This window comes from Natator depressus, chromosome 5 (genome assembly GCF_965152275.1).
Source record: "Natator depressus isolate rNatDep1 chromosome 5, rNatDep2.hap1, whole genome shotgun sequence".
Lineage (NCBI taxonomy): Eukaryota > Metazoa > Chordata > Testudines > Cheloniidae > Natator > Natator depressus.
Genome location: NC_134238.1, coordinates 100,004,635 through 100,018,500, shown reverse-complemented (window position 1 = coordinate 100,018,500; position 13,866 = coordinate 100,004,635). Strand labels below are relative to the sequence as shown.

At 39.5% G+C, this 13,866-nt stretch overlaps 1 protein-coding gene across 1 annotated transcript in view; it reads left to right on the top strand.

Annotated features, from left to right (window-relative positions):
* The window catches only part of PUM3 (pumilio RNA binding family member 3), a 38,873-nt gene that overhangs the window by 18,624 nt on the left and 6,383 nt on the right, over positions 1-13,866 (top strand). Inside the window, exons 13-16 of the mRNA XM_074953303.1 lie at positions 4,084-4,164; positions 8,671-8,813; positions 10,028-10,250; positions 12,130-12,217. Of these exons, the coding sequence (XP_074809404.1) occupies positions 4,084-4,164; positions 8,671-8,813; positions 10,028-10,250; positions 12,130-12,217 (535 nt within the window). The remainder of the gene's footprint in view (positions 1-4,083; positions 4,165-8,670; positions 8,814-10,027; positions 10,251-12,129; positions 12,218-13,866) is intronic.

Sequence of the window (13,866 nt, the reverse complement as noted above, 5' to 3'; positions counted from 1 at the left end):
GTCTCAGGAAACAGATCTAGGTATTGTGGATAAATCATTGAAGATGTCTGTTTCCACAGTAGCATTTTAAAGGGCAAATAAGATAGACTGTATTAAGAAGGAAGTAGGGAAAAATACAAAAGCCACAGTGGTAAAATCTCATATTGCAGGGAATCTTGGTTGCCTCTTCTTTAAGGAATAGAATAATTATGCATTTAGTCCAGTATCCTGTCTTCCGATAGTGGCCACTGCCAGATGCTTCAGAGGGAACAAGCAAAACGGAGCAATTATCACATGGTCCATCCCTTTCCATCCAGTCTCATCATCTCGCAGTCAGAGTTTAGGGACACCCAGAGCAGGGGTTGAAGCCCTGACCATCTTGGCTCGTAGCCATAGTTGGACCTATCATCCATGAACTTATCTGATTCTTAATTGAACCCATTTATAGTTTTGGCTTTCGCAATATCCCGTGGCAACAAGTTCCACAGGTTGACTCTGCATTGTGTGAAGTACTTCCTTTTGTTTCTTTTAAACCAGCTGTCGCTTAATTTCGTTGGATGACCCCGGTTCTTGTGTTATGTGAAGGGGTAATTAACACTTCCTTATTTACTTTCTCCATACCATTCATGATTTTTATAGACTTTTATCATATCCCCCATTAGTCATCTCTTTTCCAAGCTGAACAGTTCCAGTGTTTCTCTCCTCATATGGAAGCTGTTCCATATCCGTAATCATTTTTGTTGCCCTTCTCTGTACTTTTTCCATTTCTAATGTATCTTTTTTGAGATGAAGTGACCAGAACTACACTCAGTATTCCAGGTGTGGGTGTACCATGGATTTATTTATTTAGTGGCATTATATTTACCGTCTTATTATCTATCCCTTTCCTAATGGTTGCTAACATTGTCAGTTTTGGTGGTTTTTTTGACTGCCGCTGCACATTGAACAGAGATTTTCAGAGAACTATCCACAATGACTCCAAGATCTTTCTTGAGTGGCAACTGCTAATTTAGACCCCACCATTTTGTATGTATAGTTGGGATTATGTTTTCCAATGTGCATCACTGCATTTATCAACATTGAATTTCATCTGCCATTTTGTTGCCCAGTCACCCAGTTTTGTGAGATCCCTTACTCAAGTTCAAAGCAAAAGAGTAACAATCTTGAGTAATTTAGTACCATCTACAAATGTTATCACCTTGCTGTTTACCCCTTTTCCCAGATCATTTATGAACATTAAACAGCACTAGTCCTAGTACAGATCCCTGGGTTACACAAAAAGAAAAGGAGTACTTGTGGCACCTTGGAGACTAACAAATTTATTTGAGCATAAGCTTTCGTGAGCTACAGCTCACTTCATCGGATGCATCTGGGTTACACAGTTGTTCATCTCTCTCCATTTTGAAAATTGACCATTTATTCCTGCCTTTTGTTTCCTATCTTTTAACCAGTTACTGATCCAAGAGAGGACCCTCTCTCTTTTCCCATGACTGCTTATTTTGCTTAAGAGCCTTTGGTGAGGGGAGCTTGTCAAAAGTCCAGATGTACTATGTCCACTGGATCACACTTACACACACATTTGTTGACCCCCTCAAATAATTCTATTAGATTGTTGGCGCATGATTTCCCTTTACAAAAGCTGTGTTGACTCTTCCCCTATCATGTTCATCTGTGTCTAATAATTCTATTCTCCAGTATAGTTTCTACCAGTTTACCTGGTACTGAAAGGTAGGCTTATTGGCCTGTAATTGCCGGGATTGCCTCTGGATCCTTTTTTAAAAATTGGTATCACATTAGCTATCCTCCAGTCATCCGGTACGGAAGCTGATTTAAGTGCTAGGTTACATACACAGTTAATAGTTCTGTAATTTCATTATGAGTTCCTTCAGAACTCTTGTGTGAATACCATCTGGTCCTGGTGACGTATTACTGTTTAATTTATCAGTTTGTTACAAAATCTCCTTTAATGACACCTCAATCTGGGACAGTTCCTCAGATTTGTCACCTAAAAAGAATGGCTTAGATGTGGGAATCTCCCTCACATCCTCTTCAGTGAAGACCAATGCAAAGAATTCATGTAGCTCAGGGGTGGGCAAATTTTTTGGCCTGAGGGCCACATCGGGTTTCTGAAATTGTACGGAGGGCCGGTTGGGGAGGCTGTGCCTCCCCAAACAGCCAGGCATGGCCTGGCCCCTGCCCCCTATTGATACCCCTTAATGTCTCATCCATGCATTGAGACCCTGCAGTTCTGCATGTTGAACTGGAAGCATTGCAGAGACTGCTTCCATGGAGATCCTGGACATTAATCTGTTACCTAGCAGCATAAATTTGGCCTTCAGGACCTCTCTCCTACATTTCCCTATGTCATTGGTACCTACATGTATCATGGCCACCGGCTCCTCCCTGGCACCACACACAAGTCTGTCCAGATGTCTCAAGAGATCTGTAACTTTCGCATCCAGCAGGCAATTCACCATGCAGGTCTCCCAGTCATCACAAACCCAACTATCTATATTTCCAACAATCGAATCCCCCATTACTATTACCTATCTCTTTCTAATAAGTGGGGTTTCCTGCCCAAGAGAGAGATCTTCACTGTGAGAGGATACCATGACATCATCTGGAAAGAGGGAGGATTCCAACTACAGGACCATTTCCTTCTGCTCCAGTTTGATATTGTCCTCTGTAAAATTTCCTTCCTCAACAGCACAGAGGCTATCAGACTGGGGGTGGGACCACTCTGCTGTGTCCCGGAAAGTCTCATCTACACACCTGTCTGTCTCCTTCAGATCCTCCAGTTCAGCCACTCTAGCATCAAGAGTCCATACTTGGTCTCTGAGAGCTATCAGCTTGTTTTCTGGGTTTAGGGTTTTTTTGGCGCGCGCGTGTGTGTGTGTGTGTGTGTGTGGCCTAAGTTTAGAGAATGTTAGGTGTATCTGGCTTTCACACTCCCTCGCAAAACTCCCAGGTTTGCTGCTCCTGTTCACTAGCTCTGCTGGTCACATAGGAACTGGCTTTTTAAACCCCTGTTCTCCCCAAGTAGCCCTGCCTGCTAGTTAACAGATCCTAAAGGATTAGGGATCAAAGTCTCATTAAAATACTCTCAGCCTTGTCTACCAGACCACTAGGCTCTGCACATGGTCCCCCAAACAGACCACAATATAAACTTCTTTCAAGCAGGCACACAGCAAGCAAACTTACCCAAAGAGTCATGTAGTCACACCTGCTTCACCTGGAGAACTCCTTCACAGAACTCCCCTGTTTGCTGCTCCTTTTCACTAGCTATTATGACACATGCTTCAGAGCAAAAGCTAGCTGCCATCTGGAATCATGAAGAAATCTTTCCTTCTCCATCTGCCTTCTTCCACAGTATCATATTCAGTTTGGAGAATTATTAGAATAATAACTTTTATTTGAAGCATCCAGCTTTGGCCACTAATGGACATGACTTGTTGGTCTGTTTCAGTATAGAAGCTCCTGTTTTGTTAGATGAAAAAGTCTATAGTATATACATATATGAATCACTTTGAGAGAGGCAACAGATAGCTAATAGTTAAGAACTGTGTCAAGACCTCCTGGTTGTGCTCTTAAGGAAGTTGGTGGAAAGTATCTCATTGACATCTATGGGAGTTGGGTCTTGCCCTTATCCTGTAGGTTTGGATTTCACTGAGATTTGCTCCCAGAAATCTGGTGAGAGATGTTGACTGTAAGGTAAATCTACTGGAGAAATGAAATTTTATTTTTTATTCTGTAAAGCAAATCTTCGGCCTCAAATGGATGGGTATTCATAGAATCCAGTTGAGAGTTATTGAGAGTGCAGCATGCTGCACAGCTGTCTAGACAGGGAAATTCATCAGTGTATAGAGACAGCTCTGATTTTTATCACTTTTGTTTTAAACAAGATGCTTTTATTATAAATGTTGCCTCCAGAAAATAATTTTATGTTGTAGGACTACTTCAGCCAGTCATTAGAGGAAATCATTCATCAGATCTCAGTTTTTTGCAATTTGGACAAGTTTTCATCACAGCTAACATTTAGGAAATGATATGTATGTGGGGCAGCATTGCATGTCTCTAAACCTTCTTGATGCCCTGCCCTTACAGGGTGAATTCTCTCACTTGGTCTTGCTGGCAGCATTTGATTGCATTGATGATACCAAGCTCATGAAACAACTAATCATATCTGTAAGTAGTTGAATTTTCCTAACATATTCTATTAAATGTTACCAGTGCAATTAGCAAAAGAGGCCATTCATCCTTAGGATACTAATATATGACTTTCCTAGCCAGGTTTTCAAACGTTGTTTGTCTTCAGTTTTCTCTATCTTTATTTCAATGCACACAGCAACTATTATGATTTTTCTTAGCATGAGGAGACCTTGGTGAAGGACTACACTTTTGAATGTTTATGTAATTTATATCTCCTTTACTACAGTCTTCAAACTAGATCTAAAATCTGCTGGAGACCCTAGTTTGTACTTCTGCTGATTTAGCTAGGGACTAGTTGTACTAGAAATTTAAAGTATATTGAACTTCATTTCATTTATTGAAAATTCTGGACTTTCTCAACTGAAATTCTTCAAAATAGACTGCAAGTAATAGATGACTTTGAGAGCTCTCGCTAGTTCAACTAAGTTTCTTCAGTGCTAGAAGACTTTGTCGAACAAATATTTAATTTGACCCATCTAAGGATTACACCCAGAGCACTATGTAGTTTCTTACTGTGCAACATTGTATTGTAATGAAGATTTGTCTTTGGTAGAAATGTAGTGCAAATTGAAAAATAACGTTAAGTTCTGGGATTTCTCAAAGTGACAGAGATTTGTATTAAACTGCTAAGAGAAGTTGAAGAAACCTGGCCCAATACCTGGGAAAGGTGTAGTTTATTTTGAACAAGAAAATTCAAAGATTTTTGGTTCAGGTGAACAAAACATTAATCTGAGATAACGCCCGAGAGCTTGAAGTATCGACATAGTAGGTCAAACTAGCTGAACAGAGTAAGAAAAGAAGGAAATAGGAACATCAGATTATCAGTAAGGACTAAAAGTCAGCTCTTCTGATTAAAAATGAAGACCAATGGTTATTAGAGAGATGGCACTATATACCAGAGAGTAGGCAATGTGGTTTGACATGTAAAAGTCAAACTTAAAGTTGGCTAAAGAATATTACAGTTTCAGGGCAAGTGCACCTGTATTCCTGCTCCATGGCCCACCAAGGGCAACCAACTTTATGCTTTCAGCTCCCAGTTATCCCCTCTCTTGGGTGGTGATGCTTGTTGTACTCCTCCTGACCGGACGCTGCACAGCTCCCTGCCTTACATTATGATATCCCCAGCTAGCCAGACTGCCTAAAAAGGCCAACGCCTGTGGTTTGCTTTCTCTCTGGGGCCCCTGACCAGTGTATTGCCCACAAGTATAGGTTACCACACAGCTCCTTCTAAGCAAGTACATCTATTCCTAAGGTAGAAGCATGACAGAGAAAACATATTAAAACAATAAACGAACCTACACGCATGTGAAAAAACTTACCAGAACTTACCCCAAACTCCAGCCTTGGCCTCTGGTCAGTTTCAGTTCTTCAAAACCCACAACTGGCTTTTCCCCTTTGAATAGAAGTTCATCTCTCTTAGCTCCAGAACAGAGGCTGGCAGATCAGCTGTTTCTTTACTGATCTTGGCCTTCTGTAATAGATAATCAGCTGACAATGATCCTCTTCTCAGTGCATAGCTTCAAAATGCTGGGTTTTTGCATAACTCAAGTTGGGAATTTGCTTTAACTTCTCCCTAAGAATTCCACAGGAAATCAACTTAAAACTTATTGTCCCCAAAGTCCATACTTTTTCTTGCAAATTTTCAGTATAGTCTTTTGAGCTCCCAGGTGTCTCATCTGTCATATCTACCCCCTAGAGCAGGAGTTCTCAATCTTTTTCTCTGAGTCCTTCATCTTCCCTCTGCCCCCCGCCCGCCAACATGCTATAAAAACTCCATGGCCCACCTGTGCCACAACACCTTTTTCTACATATAAAAGCCAGGGCTGGTGTTAGGGGTAGCAAGCAGGGCAATTGCTGGAGGCCCCACAAAGCTAAGTTGCTCAGACTTCAGCTTCAGCCCTGGGTGGTGGGGCTTCATCTTTCTTCCCTGGGTCCCAGTGCATCTAATGCTGGCCCTGCTTGGCAGACCTGAAACCAGGCCCCTGGTTCAGAACTGCTGCCTAGAGAAGTTGCATATGATCCCAGCCCACAATGATACATCGTACAATAAGGCCTTCCAGGAATATTTCAGGAAATTGCCATATCTGTCACAAATGTGTCTCAGCCTTCTAGACATGCAGATGAAGTAGATCTCATATAGAAATGAATCTAAAGCCTCTACAGTGAAAAGAATGTTAAAAAAAAAAAAAAACCCACTCCTTGGGATGCTAAGAAAATAAATCTTTATTACTGGGAGGTCACAATGCTATAGTGTTTGACAGAACTAGTCTCTGCTTTTGTAGTGTTACAAAATTTGAATCCCTATGTGGCTTGCTGGCTGTTAGGGAACTAAGGGAAAGTTACTTTTTCTAAAGGGCAAAAGGAAAACCTTTATTCCAGTCAACTCTTTTGGCTACACCGAGCCCTAATCCTAGATCCAAAAAACATCTCTGCTTCTTTCGGCCCTCCATGGTTGGAACTGTAAATTGGGCTAGCCACATGTCTGGACTTAAGATTTGAGTAAAAAAGCTCTCATTCATGGTGGTAATAGACGCAAAGTCTGTATCTAGTCTCTTAAAGACTGCAATATGAAAGGTGTTGGCAACGAGACATTACACGACTGTGTTTCTTAAATTTTTCTTGAGTATTTTTCTATGGTCCTATAACAGAAAGCCACAAAATTCTCTAATGCAGATTTTATTAAAAATAACTAGGGTTATGCTTTTGTTTCAGTGAACAAAGAAGTAGTTATGGTCTTGAAAACTTATGTAATGTATGTTGATTTCAGACTCAAGATGAATATATTGTCTTTATTATGTTAAGTCAATATGACCATCAAGATACCTTTGTTACTAAATTAGCCATTTCAGATGACTGCTACCTTGAGTTCTGAAGTACTCTGTTTGTCTTTGTTGGCTGGTTGATTCTGATGTACAGCGTAAGTGACATTCGTGCAGTAATGTTCAAGCCTCAGTCCTAATCCCTAGTGAGAAGAGAATACATGTTTTATTGCACAGAGAATACACTCTGGCCAAGGCCTGAAGTGTGAAGACTACAGAAATGAGAAGCTCAATAACTAATCCAGAAGCCAGTGCCAGATTAATACTTTGGATATCCTAAAGCAGTGTGTGTAAAATGTGCACATTTTTCCACTAAACAAAATTTTACCGGCTTTTGTGCATTTTCTTCATATTTTAGGTAATAACAGTCTTGCTGTCTTCTGCAAAGCCCCCCCCCCCCCCCCCCCGAACATAATCTTTATTAGCATGTGTTTTGGGAGACAAAGGGTGAAGAGGTACTGGTTCAATTGTTCACTTCATCTTTTACTAGCTGTTGTTGAAGGATTTCCTTGCTGGAAACCAGGGATTTTAAGGGATTTTGAAAAGCAGAAGGGTTACTTACAAACAGTATGGACATAAAATATACTGAAATTGCCCAGAGCTCTGTAACACCATCCCTTTTGTTTCAGAAAATATAACTGAAATGTGCATTAATATTTACCTTAAGTCTGCTGTAACAGTTTTTGAAAACTCTTTGGCTAACATACAGGGTATTAATTCTCCTGCAATGTCCTGCAATTGGAAGGCAAAATCATATTGCCAACTTAAAACAAAATGTGTGTACACAAAGCAGGAAGAACAGAACATGAACACACAGAAAACGTACTGCTGGTAATAGATACTTCTTTTTGAATATATAGGCACTCTTCAATAAACAAAACAAAAAATCGTGGCCTATCAATGAGTTTTTTCGACACGCCTCTAGGGACACGTGCGTTGTGCACCAGCATTCTTGTTTATGTAATGATTTTTCCTAGCCAGCCATTAATCCCTAGGAAATGCCCTCTGTATTTGTTACTAATGCTTCAGTAAACTACAAGTGATAATGGTTATTCTCCTAGCGGAAATGTGGCTTACTTTGTTACTTACAATTAATTATTGCTGCTGGATGTTCTCTGCCTAGCTGAATTCAGGATAACTTCTTTGTCTTCTTCCCCATCCTCAACTGTCCTTTGCATGCTGGCTGCTGCACAGATGTACAATTGGTTGATAATCACACCTGATGACTCGTGGTGTTGGCTATACCTGGGTGCTGTGATAATGTGTTCCCTTCCACCTTTTGTCTGTTGGGATTGTAACTTCTTTGGGGAGAAGTCTGTCTCTTACTACATGTTTGTACAGCACCTCACACGATGGGGCCCTGATTTCAGGAAGTCTGAACACTATGGTAATGCAAATAGTAATTTGTACTTCTATTTTATCTTCCATCCAAGGATATCAGAGCATTTTACAAACAAAAATTGAATATCAAAACTTGATCTCATTCAGCACTATACATTGACAAACTCCACCTAGACGTTATACACTGGGTTTTGAATAGTATCATGTAACTATAAATTATGACCTCTCTTTCCCCAGCTTTCAGTCTGAAAGTACTCAGACCAGGTTTGTTGCTGAAAAGTATTCTTCCAGCAGTGTGTTATTGATGTTTGTATATTTACAGGAGATAAGTGGTTCTTTGCCCAATATTGTAAACAACAAATATGGAAGGAAGGTCCTGTTGTACTTGCTAAGTCCAAGGGATCCTGCACATTTCTTACCAGAGATTGTCAAAATTCTGCAACAGGGAGATGGAAATGCTTACAGGTAACTAAAATGCATAACTGGCAGGCTGAAACAATCCACACGTTTTCCCAACTCCAGCTTTTTGAACAGGACACTTAGTCATTGTTTTTGTTTCTGTTTTTTTTTGGTTTAAAGACTGTGACAGTTTCTTTATGAAGATCAGTTACCACAATTGGTTTCCAAATAATGTCATTAATTTTGCTGAGTTAATATTTTGCAGTTTCTATAACATTTTATTTCTCCTCACTCTACAAACCCACATACAAGCCAAACCACCGAAAGCAAATAAGTGTGTCAGCTATCTGACAGAAATCGTAACAGTTGTGATGTGATTTCTGCGTAGATATATACCTAAATATATGTGCATAGTGACTGTATTTGGGTTGCAGTAGTATTTCAACTGTACAAAGGAGAGGACAATTTTTACCCTTTGCTAAACTAGTGGAAGTCTCAGAACAGATTTAAAGCTTTTTTTTTTTTTTTTGGACATCCATCATTGGTGTTCTAAGTTGTACAAGAGTAAACTTGAAATCTAGCAGTAAAAATGGAAGATTTTAGTTCTAATTCAGCCCCCCCCCCCCCCCCCACGGTCTAATTTAGATAATTTTTTAAAAAGCTGAACTTAGTTTTTCTTAAATAATTAATGCATTGGTCACTTATCTGTATTTCTCCTTTGTGCATCAGCAGCCCTTCTTTGTGTTGCGTTATTTGAGACCGTAATAAACCAGTCTGGCAGGCCCAAGATACACTGTGGGATTTTGAAGGATATTTATTTTGCCATTCTGCTAGTTTAACTGATGCTGATGTTTATTAAATACTGCAGAGATGGCAATTTCACAATGCTCTGTGAACAGTTTTCCTTACACAGTCTCTGTTAGAGCTTTGAGATGATGACAATGGCAGGACAAATAAGAATTAAAATGAAAGGGTGGAATTGGTGTGTATGGCACATTGGCAATCACTTTGAAGTTAAAGACTACTGTGTCACCTGATTGGACACTTTTCTCATTCTGGCTATTTTTAAAACCTCTGATGGTTATCCAAAGATCATATTAAACTTGATTTGCTGTGGAATACAGAAAAGGGACTGTGTTTTTTTAATTTGACCTTTTAATGAGGACATCATCTGTCTAAATAGCAAATATGGATTGAATTTATTTTTACTTGATCTTTTATAAAAAAACAAGTTTTCTGCAATAATCGGACCACCATATTGTGTATTACTATTTCACCAGTAAAAAAGATTCAGATGTCCGCCGTTGTGAACTTTTAGAAGCCATTTCCCCGGCCTTGTTAGGTTATCTGCAAGAACATGCCCAAGAAATGGTGATGGACAAAGCTACGTGCGTCTTGGTGGCTGATGTTTTAGGATCTGCTCTTGGTGATGTCCAGCCTGCCATGAATGCAATTGCTAGTTTGGCAGCAGAGGAACTGGTTCCAGGTGGCAAAGATGGGCAGGTAGGTAACGCATCTAACACAGGGCAAGCAGTAGAGATATTGCTATGAATTTGTTTCCATTGTATCATTTAAATAAGATTTACTACAGTTACCTAACACATGCTTTACTGGCTGCACTCTGAAACATTCCCTGTTAATGTAATCTGCACTTTCTGTTGCATTTTCTGGCCATGTCTTGTGTATGTATATATTGTAACTGCATTTGAAATAATGATGGCTTAGCTAAGCATTTCACTTGCCTCTCTGAACTGGGTACTTAGTTCTTTGTAGTCTTGAATCTGCCAGACTAGTGTGTAAAAAGTCTTTCTCTGACAGTGGATTTACATTTTTTGTGAGTGGCAGAAATGTATAGTATACAGAATCTCTCAAGAGTTGTAGTGGTAGCAGTTAAATGAGACTATAAAGAATTTCTGCTCACAATGAAGATATTATCTTTGTGAAGGAGTTCAGTGGGTGTGAGCTACTAAATAAGCACACACCTGCACACAGGGAAGGGGCACCAAGATCCAATTTCTTAACTTTCTGACAAGGAAAGAAGGTTGGATTCCTATAGCAGTTTATTGTAATATTGCTAACTTCATCAGTAAGCTAAAGTCAGACTGTGCCTTCAGACATGCATGTGTGGTTTCCACAACCATGTGGGACTCCAGGAAGAGCTGGGAATCTAGAAGTATCCCAAGATTTCAAGCTTTATTGATAAACCCCTCAGTCACAATGCACAACTCTCTCGATAGACCCTTCCGTCACAATGCAAAGAGCATCCTCAGCATACTGTGTTATTGGGCAAGCATTTACAGTCCTCATTCCCTCTGCCTTGCTTGAATGAACTTTCAGCCAAATTGCTCTCGCCCAATTCCCCAAGTTGGCCTGATTTTTGGGAAAGCAAAGATAATGCATTGTCCAGTTTTGAGATGTAAAGCTGCATGTATTCATGGTACCACAGCGAAAACCACCTCTCTACCCCAGTGTTTTTGTGCACACATTGAATGGCTCAGCACAGCGAGCTGGACTAGGTGACCCCCTTGATGTCCCTTCCAGCTGAACATGTCTGATCCTGTGAATATGAGCTGTGAGATACTAGATCACTTGCAAGATTCTGTTGGAGAGGGAGACAGGAAGTTGGTTTAATGATTAGGGATGGAAGTCAAATATAGTTCTTTATAAAATAAGAGCTGTTTTAAACTTCTTGACTGTTCCAAGCTGAACTAAAACCAACTTATAAAAGTTCAGGACCACCAGTGTTCCTTGCCCTATGATATCCAGACTGCCATCAAAGCACTCACTGACTTACCTTTTCTAGTTGTGATTTCTCTCACAGCTCATATCTCTGATCTTCTACTTTTTGCACGTAACCCCCACTTCCACCATTTTATGACCAATCTGTGCTAGACTTCCACGTGGACCTCTTATATATTCCAACAAGCTCTGGATTTCCATATAAGCCATTCTTCAGTGCGTGTCAGCTGGTGAAAATTTGGAAGAGCCACAGATGTGCATAGAGGCAGCTAGACCAGGAAACTACACTTATGTGTTACTGGGAAGCTGAAGGTGTGTTTGCAGGCCAGGGGAAAGGGTTGGCTAGTGAGGAGCAGAGGATGTAGTCTGTGCACTGACAGTCTGGAATGGGGAATGGGTTGCACCTCTATAAGTTAATGTTTGAATAAGCATCCAAACACTTGCATTCTCATCTGTTTTGATATTTGCTCATCACTAATAGTGGTGAAATGGCACAATATGATGTGTTGCGGGTGGGGGGGAGCAAGTTGGAATTTTTTTTATAAAATCATCTGACAGTGTACTTTGCGTTTCAAGCATAAGCGCACCAATACATGTTTGAAAGACTCCTGAGTCTAACAGTTAATCATTGATTTGTTTAAAGCTTCACATCGCAGAGCATCCAGCAGGCCATCTGGTTCTGAAATGGTTAATAGGGCAAGATGAAAAAATGAGAGATAATGGAAGAGAAGGTAGGCTGTGAAATTCATCTTTAATAGATCATATGTCAGCTTTCAGCATAATTAAACTCATTGTGTAGGTTCAAACAAAAGATTGTTGTGTAAATTTTTAGATGTATCAGAATATGTAAAAGGTGGCAAAGAGGCAATAAATGGTTTAAATGTACTTTAGATGTACATAAAAAAGTATTTTTGTCTCTGTGCAGTTGTGAGATGCTGTATGAGTGAAGTGATGGAAGCTAAGCTCACTTTTTCCACCAGAGGAGGTTGACCTGTTTTTTAGAAACAGAAGATCCCAAATGTGCTTTGCTGGTATCAAGAGTGTAGTCTATTCCTTTGCCATTTTACTTAATAAATGTTAGCATGTTAAAGCTATCTGGCATTTTAAAACATAGACAAGATTGTAGATGGCATCTTTCTAATTAGAAAATGTGATGTTTTATTCCAGTTTATGAATATTGTGATCACCAGCTAAGCAGACCTGTAATTACTAGAGTGTATTTGTTACTGCTGCTGGGTTACCACTTGCATTATAAAATTTTACCTCAAATATAGCACATCTCTGCTATTTTATGGCACAGATGTTATCATCCGGAATGTAATCTTAAAAAAAATTAATTCAACTTTTTGCTGCAGAGCAACAAAATCTAGCACCTTGTGGATTTTTTCATCCTGGCTTAAGATGTTTTTCTACCATCCTAGTAAAATAATCTTTTTATGCAAAACTTGTATGGTTTTTTTACTGAGAGCTTTTACTAAGCACCATTAGGTATCTCGAATGCAACAGATTGGGAAACAGATTATGTAGTGTGTGTATTTTTTTTATTAGAGCTGGTTGAAATATTTTTGAGATGTTACTTCATGGAACAGATGGAAATATATTGGTTTTGACTACATTTTCCTACGGAAGGATTGAGAGAGAGGAAAAAATGTGCACAGAAGCTCTCAGGTTTCCAATCTGGAAACCAGTGCAGAACTAAAACATTTCAAAAGTTGCTGTGAAACAGTTGTCCTACGGGCAGCTCTTTTTGCAGTGTTTAATTGTCTTTAATTTGCGACAATTTCCATGCAACTGTGTTGAACCCCTGCTACACTTTTCTTTCAAAGGCAATACATAGAAATCCCTATTAGTATGGTTTCACAGTTTTTACCAGATGCCTGCTTCTAATGCTGATATAAAAGCTGAGATAGGAGTTCAGATGATTATGGAGTGGATGTTACTAGGCTTTTTTTGATGCATTAATTATATTGGTCTATGTTTAACCTATCTCTCTTTTTTTTTTTTTGTTGTTTTTTTTGTTTTTTTTGGTCTCGCTGTAGTTCTGATATCTATTGTTCTCTGTCAGAGTTTGGGTTGGCACAGTTTTAATTCCTTATTAGTATTGAATTAGAACTTTTTGTCAGTTCCATCATTCAAATGTTAAAGGGGGGAATTTTGTCTGAATATCTTTTATCTACCAGCCTAATTTAGACAATTAGTAGTTGATCAGTCCCTAATGTGCAGTTCTACTCTGTAAAGTGACTTTAAAATGGAATTCCGTGTTTATCCTTTCTCAGTTTCAAGATCAAATTTGATGATAATTTTACAAGTTAAATGTTTTTCTAAAGGCCACTCGTGCAAACTCAGCCTGGGATCTGAAAGTCACACTGCGCTCTTCCCT